Consider the following 12546-nt stretch of genomic DNA (forward strand, 5'->3'; position numbering starts at 1 on the left):
TATATATATAGTTAGTGGATATAAGCAACAAAATTTCGCAGCAACATAAACATAAAACCTTGTCGACCTTGTTTTTTGTGCAACTAATGCATCAGTGTCCAGCTTGATGGAAGTGGTTGCAACTCTTAGTGAATTCTGAAGGTGCTCATCAGAAACTTTAGATTTACTTTTACTCCTTGTATGCTTTGTCTTTGAAAATAGTTGTTCACAAATGCACTCACTGTGTGAGCAGGCGTAGGAGGCAGGATTGTTGTTGCCTATGTTGGAGCACCAAGCAGTTGAGTCATGAAAGTTATGGATAGAAACCACATAATGATGTTAAAGGTTTACAATGTTATGGGGTCGCATGATGAGCTGTTCAGGGCTGCATATGGCCTGCAGGCTATGGGATGAGCATGGCTACAGTACATGATTTGGGGCTGTACGTGAGATTTTTCCTATAGTGCCAAACACATAGTATTTAATAATGTGGCAAGCTATGCTGGATCTGGCTTTAGTTGGCCTTGGGCCCAAGGCTGCTTTTTGATACCTCTTTCTGCTCTTAGCTATCTGCCCAGTCAGCCCAGTATTCCCAGCAGCTGAGAGCAGCCCGCAATGACTACCTGCTCAACTTGGTAGCCACGAATGCCCACCTTGACCACTACTACAAGGAGGAACTGCCTGCCCTTCTCAAAGTCAGTCCCAACCAGATATCCCCTTCCTTTTGCAAGGGGGAGGGCCACCCTCTGCTTCCCACCTCCCATTCGGCTGGCTGATCCTAGAGACTAGCTTGGGTGGGCAGAAGGTGCATACTTGGGTTCTTGTTCTGATTCTGTCTGTATGATATGATACAGTGTACCTAAACCTCTCTGAGCCCCATATTCCTCACCAGATTTATCTCCAGTTCGGCCTACCTTATACATTGATGAGGTCTTAAAAAAAATAGAGATTGGTTGCTTTTTAAACTGTTAAGTGGGATTGGGGTGTACATGGTAGAGCACTTGCTCAGCATGTACAAGGCCCTGGGTCCCATCCTCTGCACTACAAAGTAAACTAATAGAAAGGGGTGTACATACATGAGGGCCTAGAGTGGAAGTAGTAATGACCTCTTACTCCTTCCTTCCTTCCCATCCCTCATGTCCATCCCTCACCCAGACCTTGGACAGAGACACTGGTTGCAGTGGAGGCCTGGGCGACTGCTGGTGTCAGTATTTTGGATTTCTCTTCAGGCCCTGGTCAGTGAGCTGTCGGAACACTTGAGGGACCCCCTGACCTTACTGAGTCGAACTGAGCTGGAAGCCGCAGAGAAGGTCCTGGAGCATGCCCGCCACGGGGGGCAGGCCACCTCCCAGGTGAGGGCAGGGCTGTGAGAGGTCCCCTAGAGATCATTCTATTCGCACCTTGTCCACTTTCCTCCAAGAGGTACTGGGGACAAGGTTGCGGTGTGTGTGTGGGTGGGGGGCTGTGAGTAGGGGATCAAGACTTTTTCTGCCCCAGGTAAACTGGGAGCAGGATGTGAAGCTCTTTCTTCAGGAGCCTGGAGTGTTTTTCCCTACTCCACCTCAGCAGTTTCAGCCAGCAGGGGCTGATCAGGTGAGACTTCCCTGGTAGTGGGAAGAGCGCCAAATATAAACAAAACTATGATTTAGCACACCTTAGTTCTCCATTCAGTCTGTCTTTTTTTTTTTTTTTTTGCGGAGCCAGGGATTGAACTCAGGCCCTTGCGTTTGCCAGAGAAGCACTTATTCTACTGAGCCATCTCCCCAGCCCCTCCGTTCAGTCTCTTTACTGCACTATCCTCTCCATTCCATCACTGTCCTTCTACTGGGACCCTGTCTGTGTGCCCATACCTTATGTGTCTGTTTCTATAGACATAGGCCAGTGCTCCCACCTCTTTGTCCCTGTCCTTGGAGGTGATGACCAAAGAAATAAAAGGAATTGGAGAAGAGGCACAATCTTAGGTTCTCCTTGCAACACACCCATCCCCTTCAGGTGTGTGCCCTGGAAGAGGGGGCAGAAGGCACAGCTGGGGAGAAGAGCCTAGAGAGAGAGATCCAGCGCTGGACGAGCCGAGCTGCCCGAGACTACAAGATACAGCACCACGGGCATCGGGTGAGGTGGGGGTGCCAGGGTTGGGAGTGGGCAAGAAGTGCTGAGGGATGGGGATCTGTAGAGTCCTTGGGGGTATCATAGTATGGCAGAGAGGATGGGAGGGAAGGGATTTTAACAATGGTGTGATACAGTAGTTGTAGTTGTGACCACAGTGTTTGGAGCTTGACTAACCTGGGGTCAGATTGCCTTGTGTTGCTTTCAAGTTCTGTAACCTTGAGTAAGAAAGTGACTTCACCTCTCTGAACTTCAGTTTCATCATCACTGAAGTGTGGCCAATAGTAACACCCACTTCCTAGGGAAGATTAAATGACAATGCAAGTGATTCAACTAGCCAAGTACCAGGCCCAGGGTAAGTTGTGGTCCACCGTGGCTCCACCTGGCTCCCCCTCCCCCATCAGGTGCTGCAGCGCCTAGAGCAGAGGTGGCAGCAGGCTCCAGAGCGAGAGGCTCCAGGCATAGAGCAGCGGCTGCAGGAAGTGAGGGACAGCATCCGGCGGGCACAGGTGAGTCTCTGCCCTGGGCTTAGAGTTACTGAGATCCCTTCTTCCACAATCTACTCCATCAGCTCCATTGGCCAGGGTTGACCAACTCCATTTCTTCTAATGCCAGGTGAGCCAGGTGAAAGGGGCTGCCCGGCTGGCCCTGCTGCAGGGGGCTGGCTTGGATGTTCAGCACTGGCTGAAGCCAGCCATGACCCAGGCCCAGGATGAGGTGGAACAGGAACGACGGCTCAGTGAGGCTCGGCTGTCCCAGAGGGACCTCTCTCCTACTGTGAGCACTGCCCCTAGCCCAACCACATGCATCTAGGAGGGCGAAACTCCCTGGTGGAAGGCAGACCTTCTAAAATGGGACACAGAGCAGTACCTAACTTAGAGGGCTGTTATGAAGCTTAAATGAGATGATTCATGTAACTTATTTGCATAGGTTCTGGCACAGAAAGTCCTCAATAAACTTTTATTATGATAGAATGATTCAGACCTCAGGTTCTGGAAGCAGTCTAAGTGGTTTGAGTACTAGCCACTCCGCTTACTGGCTGCATGAGTTTGTAAAAGGACTTAACTTTTCTGAACCTCAGTTTCTTCAAGAGTAAAATGAGGTTCATAATGTAAAATAGAACTAGGTTCTTATGAAGAATAAATGCAACAATAAACATAACATACTTAGTATTGTGCCGGATACTTATCAAGCACTCAGTTGCTATTATTTAGTATCACTCCACTCTGGGGATTTTGGTTGTGAGAGATGGTGATTGGTTGTGGGGGGAAGGCCTGGAGGAGCATTCCTTGTGTTGTTTAGGGGTAGGATGGAGGAGTGAGGCGCCATAATTATGTGTGTCCTCTGCCCTTCTCCAGGCTGAAGATGCTGAGCTTTCTGACTTTGATGAATGTGAGGAGACAGGGGAGCTATTTGAAGAGCCTGCCCCTCCAGCCCTGGCCACCAGGCCGTTCCCCTGCCCTGCCCATGTGGTGTTTGGCTATCAGGTATGAATGGGATTGGGGACTTCAGACTGGGCAACAGTGGGGGACAGCCAAATTCTGAATCCTTTCTTGTGGGGCTTTTAGGCAGGGCATGAAGATGAGTTGACCATCATGGAGGGTGAATGGCTGGAGGTTATCGAGGAAGGAGATGCTGACGAATGGGTCAAGGTGTGTATGGGCTCTTGATTCTCACCTTGGGTTGGGGGAAGTGGGAAGACTTCTCTTTGGCCTCCATGGACTCATCCAGGCAAAGGTGGAATCCTGAATGGAGAAGAGCCGGGGCCATGGACTACTGAGGCAAGTCTAATGTCCATTCATATTGCTGGTGAGCAGGCTCGGAATCAGTATGGTGAAGTAGGGTTTGTCCCTGAGCGGTATCTCGACTTCCCGGATCTCTCCTTTCCTGAGAGCAGCCATGACAGTGATAATCCCTCAGGCGCAGAGCCCACAGGTAAGAAATGAACTTCTGGGTCCAGGGGCCTTGGATATGGAAACAGATTGTTAGGTGCTTATAACCTTGGGGTATCACAGATCTGCTGTACCACCATCTCACTCCTTTTTCCACCATTTCTTGTGGGCTTCTACAGCATTCCTGGCCCGAGCCCTGTACAGCTATACTGGCCAAAGTGAAGAAGAGCTGAGCTTCCCTGAGGGAGCGCTTATTCGCCTGCTGCCCAGGGCCCAAGATGGTGTGGATGATGGCTTCTGGCGGGGAGAACTTGGGGGCCATGTTGGGGTCTTTCCGTCCCTCCTTGTGGAAGAGTTACTTGGGCCCCCTGTTCCCCCTGAACTCTCTGACCCTGACCAGGTAAGTCTTTGTTCTGTTTTCTCAGGTATGTCTGAATTGACCTTCTCACTCCAGTAAGGCCTAGATTTAATTCCTGCGGTGGCTTAGGCCTTTCTCTGCCCATCTCTTTTGACTGGCCAGACAAAAGGGAAATGAAGGCTGCCTTCATAGGAGTTTGGAGGGCTGGGGAGATGGCTCAGTAGAATAAGTGCTTCCCTGGCAAGTGCAAGGGCCTGAGTTCAATCCCTGGTTCCACAAAAAAAAAAAAAAAAAAGAACATAGGAGTTTGGAGAATTTTAATGCTAGATGTCTATCACATTTCCATTGTATGACCTTGGGCAGTCACTAAACTGCTGTATAAAATGGAGATTATATGTGTTTTTCAGGCTCATTATCATGACTAGAAATAATAGGGGTGGAGTCCTTAGCCCTGTGGGATATAGGAGGTGCTTAAACTGTGATCTATTGCTGTGATACTGCAGGGAGAACAAAGAACTGGGCATTAGAAGACGCATGTTCTAGCCAGCACTTTTTCTTTTTCTAATGTATTTAGTACAAGGTCTATAGGGTCTCACTACACAGATCAGACTCATAGTGCTTCTCCTGTTTTCAGTTCCCAAGTGCTGGGATTACAGGCATGTACCACCAGGTCTAATTATAATCACTGTCTCAGTGCCCCAGGGATGGGGCCAGCATGGAATGCTGGGATTGAATCTGGTCCCTGCTGTGTCTGCCTAAGCAGGTGCTTTAAATCTGCTGAGCTATCTGGCTGGCCCTTCTAGCCAGCATTCTGATCACTTTGTGATCTCAGACCAGTGGCTTAACCTGAATCTTACCTCTGATGTAGGAGTCATAAAAATGCTTGTCTCAGACAAGCATGGTGGTGAACACCTGTAGTCCTAGAGCACTCAGGATACTGAGGCAGGAGGACCACAGTGGGTTCAAGGCCACCCTGGATTACATAGTGAATTCAAAGCCAGCCTGGGGGGCCTGGCCCTAGCTCAGGCCTTTAAGTGGCTGCTTCCACAAAGCTGTCAGCCTCAGGTTGCTGGAGTTTGAACCTCACACCTCTCCCCCTGGCCAAAAGTGCCCTGAAGGCATTCGAGGAACAAAAACAAAACAAAACAAAAAAAACAAACAAAAATCCTTGGGGCTGGTGAGATGGCTCAGTGGTCTGAAGCACCTACTTAGAGCAAACAAGCTTAGCAAAGCACAGGGACCACGGTTCAATCCTCCAGCACCACATGCCAGCCAGCCCCACCCCCTGGTGGGCTGAGCTGGCCACACACACACATAAATAAATAAATAAATTAAAAAAAAAAAAACAAAAACAAAGCCAGCCTGAACTATATATAGCAAGACCTTGTCTCAAAAAAAAAAAAAAAAAAAGCTTGTCTCATGGAGTGTTAGTGAAGATTGAATGAACTCCTGTGTAAAAACAAATGTTTGACCAATTCCCACTTTTATTGGGAAGTAATAGGATAGGGATTGAAGGGGATGAAGAGCTGGTAAGCCTCATGCCTGACTCCCCCTTGGAAGGAGTCCTCTAACACAACTGGACCCTTAGGTGACCACAGCCCTGTCCGATAGTCTGGCTACCAGGCCTCCCAACTGAGCCTCATTCCTGGCGCACAGACAAAATTCAGCGAGTCTGGGGCCATAGCCCAGTGTACGCCCAAAATGCCTAGCATGTGTGTTCAAGTCCCACTCCACATCAGATAACAACAAAGCCAAGCTAGTATCTGAGAGAGAAGCTTTTGTTGCTATAAGCAGCTAAAACTTGGAATAATTTGATGTACATCAATCAATCAATAACTCAAAAAGCCAGTTATCCGAGTTGTTAGGCCAGAAACAGATAAGAGCTAGTGGAAGTTTCCCACATGCCAGGAATAACTCTGCATCCACCCTGGTCCCAGGTGCTGCCATCTCCTTCGCCTCCCAGCTTCTCCCCTCCTGCACCCACATCTGTCTTAGATGGGCTTCCTGCACCTGTCCTGCCTGGGGGTGAGTAGAGGGAACTGGGGGTCCTGGAAGGACAAGAGATGGCAAAGAGGAAGTTGGGATCTCAGGTGATACTCTGCTTCTCTGTAGCCTCAGTTCACTTTGCAGTAGGGTCCACTAGAGTTTGCTACCAGGCAAGAGCTTGGGATTTGGAGTTAGGTTGGTCTGGCTCAGATCCTGCTTTGTCACTTCCTGGTATGTAACTTGTGGGGTATTTAGCCTGTCTGGTCATCCTTTTATATCCTTTATAAAGTGAAGTCAAAGGTACTAATGTATTGGGTGGTTATAAGAATTTAAAAAAGATATCTATACTTTATACATCATGGTGCTTGGGACATAGTAAAGCATCTAACTAGTAGCTGTTCTATTGTTGTTTTTAAAATCCCTACTTTCTCTCACTTCATTCTCCCAAAATGTATCTGTTGCTCTTAGTGTCACTGGATCATGTATATTCCTTTTCCCTTGTGACATTTTTGGTGGTGTTTTTATGGTGCTAGGCATAGAATCCAGGACCTTGTACATGCTAGGCAAGCATTCAACCACTGACTACAACCCCAGTACCCCTGCTCCCTTTTTTTCCTCTTAGAATGCCCTCTTTACTAAAACTTTGTGCTACTTTCACCTGTTCCAGAGTTACCCTCTCTGCCCCTTCTGGAGTCACCATCGTTTCTTGTATCCTAGTTTATTTTAAATGACTTAGCACTCAGACATTGTGTTCGTTTGCCATCCCACCCCTCACCCACCCCAGCACTGGGAATTGAACCGAGGGGCATTCTTTTTTTTTTTTTCTTGTATTTTAGGGAAGGGTCTACAGGATGTTCAGGGTCTCACTACTAGATCAGACTCTTAGTGATCCACCTGTACAGCCTCCCAAGAGTTGGGATTACAGGTGTAAGCCACCATGCCCAGTTTCAGTTGCCGTCTCAGTACACCCCTGGGGCAGGGCTGGCATGGCAGGCCTGGGGATTAAACCCCTGGCTTCTGAGCCTGCTTGCTAAACCCAGGAGCATTCTACACTGAAATATTTTATTTTTTTATTTTCAAACAGGATTTTGCTAAGTTGCCCAAGCTGGCTTTGAACTTGCAGTCCTCCTGCCTCAGGCACACCAAGTAGCTGGGATTTACAAGCATGTGTTGTCATGCCCAGCCCACTGTGTTTCTGAGGTTTCATTATTGAGTTCCTGAGAGGCACTGGGGTGTGTGTGTGTGTGTGTGTGTGTGTGTGTATGTGTATGTGTATTCCATCTGTCTTTTTTGATACCTTGATCAAAGCTGATCATATAGCAGTTGCCCAATAAATATTTGTTGAGGACGGATAGATTAATGCAGTTTATGGTTAAGGTTGGTGACTATTTGTTAATCCAACCAATACTTATGGAGTGTTACTACCCTGCACGTTGAAGATACAGCATTGAAAACAAAGCCTAAACATTGGTTATGGTTGTTTCTAGAAACCTCCCTGGAGTGCTCTGGACCCCTGGATACAATGGCACCGCGACTCAGGCCGGTAAGGGCCATGTTCTGGAGATTGTGTGCAGAGGGCTTATTCCAACTGCTCCTATTCTCTGCTGGGCTGAGGGAAAGGACAGGAATGCCCTGAGGGAAGTCTCTAGAGCACTACCTGTGTGTTCCCTACAGATGCGACCACCACCTCCCCCACCAGCTAAAGCCCCGGACCCTGGCCATCCAGATTCGTTCACCTGAAAGACAGGGGATCACTGCCCCCAATGATGCTGTTGCCCCTCTCTCCATGCTTTCACACTGCCCCCTCAATGATTCGGAGCGACACAGCCAAAAAGCTGGAATCTCCCCCACATCTACTCTCACTTCTAGGAGTAGAAACTTCTCTTTTCCCCTTTTCTGGGGCTAGGATCCAGTCCCTTTCTCCATTGTCCTCTGGCCATTTTTAGGTCTGGAGCTGCCCCTTTGTCTTCTGCCAACACCCCATCCTGTGGGTGGTAAAATACCCCCAAATCTCTGGGGTTGGAACCCACCCTTTAAAGTCTTGAGGGGCTCTGGCCCACCTCTGCCTCCACTCTGGATGTGTGGCCCCTCCTACTCTGGATTCCAGGGTCACTGGGGTTGGGGCCAGGAGAGGAACAGGCCTTGGGAGTCACAAGGAGCTGGAGCCAGTATGCAAAGCAGCTGTAATGGTCTGAGCGGATTTATTGACAGTGAATAAAGGGCACAAAGGCCAAGTCAGGCCCTGGACCTCTTGTGCCAAGAGGGCAGGATGCCTAAGGTGCTATTGCTTTAGGGGCCCACCAAGGGCAGGGGCCTGGTCCCAGCTGCCACGCTCTAGCATATGGAGCGAGGTGTTGGGGAAGGCAGGCCAGGTAGCCTGTTGGCAGGTAAGGGATGTAGACAAGAGTGTGGGGCCAGGAATGTGGGTAACTTTTCCAGTGGTCCCCCAGGCTGAGACCAGGCAACTCCAAGTGGAAGTAGAGCTGGTCCCTCAACTGGGGGGCAGTGCCGTCCAGTGAAAGGGAGGGCCTTCATGCCCACTCCCCCCTGGCCCTGCCCGCTGGTAGTCCATCAGTACAAGGAAGGAAGAGGCTTGGAGGAGAGGAAGGGTAACAGTGTTGCTTCCTGTTTAAGCTCTATCTGAACTTTTCTCTAGGTCCTTCCCTAGCTGCTGGAGTCCATGCTCACCCCCCACCATCAGCTGAGGAATTTGTAGCACAGGCTAAAACTGCACTTCACCCTGGGGGTTCAGGGAGTTGAGAACTGATGAGCTTAGGGAGTTCAGGTTGGGGGACAAGATCACCTGATTTGGGGCTCAGGTAGACTCACCTTATATACCCTCTGCTTCCTGTGATGGAGACACCTGGGAGAAAGGTAAGGTGTCAACAACAGGAATAGGTGGTGAGTCGTTATCAGTGGTCCCCGAAGAAGTGGACAATAAAAAAAAAACTGAGCCCACTGCAGCTATAGCCACATCTTCATACCTGGTGATCTGAGTTGTCCAGTTTGCTTGGCTGTTCATTGGCCCTTTGACTGGGCAGCTCTGGGCTTGGGCCCTTCCCTTGGGCCCCCAGCGTCGGCTCTGCAGAGGTTCCAGAGTTTCCCTCATGTGCACAAGGGATACGGTTGGTGTCCCTGAGTCCTCCATTCTGCACTGGGGGGCTGGCCAGGACCTGAGGCTGCAGCTCCTCAGGAGGCAGCCTTTCTATGGCAGGCAACCCTGCCCTAGGATGGCCTCCCCCAGCCCCATGACCACCTTTTGGGTCCTGCCCCACACCAGAGCCTGAGCTCCTGTCCATGGGGGAACCATCACGATGTTCATGTAGCCCATAGCGCTTCTCAATGTGTGTCACCCGGAACCTAGGAGGGAGAGAACACTGGGGCTTAGGACTACAACTGGGGCTGCCTGGCCCTCCCCTCTGACCAGAAACCTTCTAGATATGATGATCTAGGTTGGGGGAGGATTTCCCAGATTTTGGGGCATATCATACAGCCTGACTCTTGATGTTGCTCCCAGTCCAGAAGGAAGGGCTGGGGCCCAGCACTGGGGTCTCTTTCCCTGGAGGATTGTTTTCCCACCTGCCCACAGAGAATACAGTGGTCTCCCCAGCACGGGGTCGGCTTTTTCCTTCCTTGGAACGGCCCTGACGAACAAGTGGGGGCCTCTTGCTGCGGCTGCAGTGGATGCAAGGGGCTGAAGAGCCCAGATGCACTGTGTGATGATGGGAGGGGACTCCGTCTTGCAGGCTGGAAGTGGCATCCATGCTGGACAGTAGGGAGGAGGGGAACAGAAATGATGCTTCTATTTCCTTTCCAGTTCAGTCTTCTGTTTTCAGCATGCTCTTTAAAACCCCAGAATCCCCATGTATCCCCAGCCCCATCCTTTTGTCTTTATTTAATAAATTCAGTATTAAGATATAATTGACCATATGTTCTTCCTTCTCCTGTTTGCTAAAAAACAAACCAAAAAAAACTAATGCTTAACAGAAAAGAGTGACACTAGAGGTGACTGTCAGTCTTGCTGATCTCTAGCTGGAAGACATGGTCTGAAGGACCAGAGGTTGCTACAGAACTTCTTTCTTCCTGTAAGGTAGCTAGCCTGGGCCTCTCCCAACCCCAAGCGTGCAGTGATGCTGGGAGAGGGGTGTGCTGGAGGAGAGGCTACTCTCCAAGGCAAGCTCATTCATGCTGGCCCTGTTTCCAGCTCACCTGGAGAGCTGCACTGTCCCTTCTCCTTCACTGTCCCCCAGCATCTCCTTCAAGGCCTCAGCATTGGCTGAGGGGGGAAGGAAAAGAGGGAGTCAATGGAGGTGGAGGTCAAGGCAAGAGCAAGACGGGGTGAGAGGGAGCAAGGGGTCAGCCTGTACCCACCTTCATTTTGAATGATGCAGCGAACAATCCTCTCTACTGTGTCCTCATTCATGTCATCGTCCTCAGCTGAAGGATGAAAGAGGTTGGCAAGGGAGCAGGAAATGAGTCAGTCTTAGGGGAGCATGACCTCACTGCCCCTGTAGCTGATTGCTCAAGACATATCCCTTTACCTATTTGCCATCATGCTGGACTTGAGCAATTCAGGGGCCAGAAAAGATGGGGGAAGTCAGTAGAAGCCCAACACTACCTTATGTGAACACTTTCTGCCCATGCAGCCTTGTCTAACCTTGCTTTCAGAGTGGTGTTACCCTACTTATTGACTCGAAAATACATCACTAGGCTTCCTGCAGGCTGGATCAGGATTTGGCCTGGATCTGTTGCCCAGGAAGGCAGAAAGAGGTATGGGGAGAGGGGTAAGGGAAAAAGGCGACTGAGCCAGGGTTCCAGGCTCCTCACTCACGGGGCTGGAGCTGGGTGTCGTCAGGCTCTGAGGCCCTAGATGTGCGGCAGCGGTAGCCCTTCTTCTTGAGCACGTGGCAGATCATGAAGCCTACAAGGCCCATGAGGAAGAAGACCAGCACAAGCAGGAAGAGCATGTATAGCCCATGTTGGGGCGGCTCCAGGACAGGCTGTGTTTCCGACATGAGGCCCTGGGGGGCGAGCGCGGGCCAGGGCGCCTCCTGGATTCAGGGGGCTGCAGCAGGGATGGGGAAGAGTATAAATGCGGTCTTCAAGATCCCCATCCGGCACTCTGGCCCCACCCCCAACCCACAGAGGGAGCTGTCCGGGCCAAAGGTGCTGGTCGGCCAAGACCGACCTTAGCCTGAGGCCAGATGGTGCCGCAAGCCCTCTGCCACTATTCGGGTTCTACTTCCATAACGCCCTGACAAGTAACCCTTCCAGCTCGACCTGTGCTTCAGTCCCTCCCAAGGTCACTGCAGCATGGGCTGGGACAAAATTTTCATGTGGCAAGTGCAGAAATCGCACCTGAGTCAGCGTCCGCAAGGCCCTTCTGCAGCCCCCTCCGCTCCCTGGACTTCCCAGATTCCTCTCCACCTTTTCGTTTCCTCCCACCTTTATCACCTGGCCCACCCGGTACCGGTGCTTTGGTTCCGGCTCAGGCTCTGGCTCCGATTCTGGCTCCAGGGGTGTCCTACTCCGGCTCAGGGCCCCCGGTGCCCTCCCGGTGCTCATCCCTTGATTCCTCTCCCTCCTCCTTTCGCCGCCTCACCGGCTCCCGGCTGTGGCTGCGGATACCGGTGCCGCGGCAGGCGGGGGGAGGGAAGGATGGCGGGGGATGCGGGCTGCTTGGGAGACGCGGCAGGCTCTCGATAACTCTGGACCCGGGAGAGGGAAGAGATGGGGCGCCTCGGCCGCCGCCCTGGATCCCCAAATCCCTTCTCCTGTCGCCGGCCCGGGAGTATGGGGCGGAGCGCAGGTGTGCGGCGAGGACAGCTGAGCCTCGCGCGTATGAGCGCGAGTGAGAGGCGCGCGTGACTGCGCCGGCCCCCCCGGGGGATGTGTGGCGCCAAGGCTGGGTCTGCGTGGGGACAGGAGGTCAGGCGGAGGGGACCTCCATTGGTCTATCCAGTCAGCCTAGCTTAGCTCCTGCCCTTAGGTAGCTCGGACGAGCGTCTAGCCTGGAGTCTTCCCAGCCCTTGGGGGAAAGCTGGCTCTTTGCCCCAGAGAGGGGCGACGTGGCCGGATCCCTGCAGCTTCCGAGACAGGTGATTCCGGCCCCCGCCCACTTGAGGCAAGCGGCTATATGGGCTGGCTCGGCTTCTCGAGGGTTTGACCCTCGCCTGGAAAGAAATGGCCCTCTCATTCCAGTACTCAGGTCACCCTTCCCCCGCT

The 12546-nt window shown here is 51.5% G+C and overlaps 2 protein-coding genes across 5 annotated transcripts in view; one reads left to right on the top strand and one right to left on the bottom strand.

The window, feature by feature from the left end:
- Positions 1-8397, top strand: part of Fchsd1 (FCH and double SH3 domains 1) — an 11890-nt gene extending 3493 nt beyond the window's left edge. For both annotated transcript variants that reach the window (XM_023704054.1, XM_004643874.2), the window contains exons 8-20: positions 546-674; positions 1209-1331; positions 1477-1572; positions 1972-2091; positions 2490-2594; positions 2701-2862; positions 3444-3572; positions 3654-3737; positions 3903-4020; positions 4157-4377; positions 6273-6360; positions 7809-7864; positions 7996-8397. In XM_023704054.1, coding sequence (XP_023559822.1) covers positions 546-674; positions 1209-1331; positions 1477-1572; positions 1972-2091; positions 2490-2594; positions 2701-2862; positions 3444-3572; positions 3654-3737; positions 3903-4020; positions 4157-4377; positions 6273-6360; positions 7809-7864; positions 7996-8061 — 1497 coding nt within the window. In that variant the 3' untranslated portion in view covers positions 8062-8397. The remainder of the gene's footprint in view (positions 1-545; positions 675-1208; positions 1332-1476; positions 1573-1971; positions 2092-2489; positions 2595-2700; positions 2863-3443; positions 3573-3653; positions 3738-3902; positions 4021-4156; positions 4378-6272; positions 6361-7808; positions 7865-7995) is intronic.
- A 95-nt stretch (positions 8398-8492) lies between these two features.
- On the bottom strand, positions 8493-12534 carry Rell2 (RELT like 2). 3 transcript variants are annotated; one of them, XM_023704056.1, is made up of 8 exons: positions 11776-12534; positions 11153-11386; positions 10693-10758; positions 10531-10597; positions 9901-10086; positions 9306-9681; positions 9151-9184; positions 8493-8913 (listed from the first exon to the last, which is right to left on the bottom strand). In XM_023704056.1, the coding sequence occupies exons 2-7, from the start codon at positions 11334-11336 to the stop codon at positions 9152-9154; spliced, it is 912 nt and encodes a 303-aa protein (XP_023559824.1). In that variant the 5' UTR covers positions 11337-11386; positions 11776-12534; the 3' UTR covers positions 8493-8913; position 9151. The 3 variants fall into 3 exon arrangements, with proteins under 3 accessions (XP_023559824.1, XP_023559823.1, XP_004643912.2); XM_023704055.1 differs by having other exon boundaries at positions 8493-9184; positions 11792-12534; XM_004643855.2 differs by having other exon boundaries at positions 8493-9184; positions 11785-12534.
- Between the last annotated feature and the right edge of the window lie 12 nt (positions 12535-12546).

This window comes from Octodon degus, unplaced genomic scaffold, assembly GCF_000260255.1.
Source record: "Octodon degus isolate 3935 unplaced genomic scaffold, OctDeg1.0 scaffold00185, whole genome shotgun sequence".
Taxonomy (NCBI): domain Eukaryota; kingdom Metazoa; phylum Chordata; class Mammalia; order Rodentia; family Octodontidae; genus Octodon; species Octodon degus.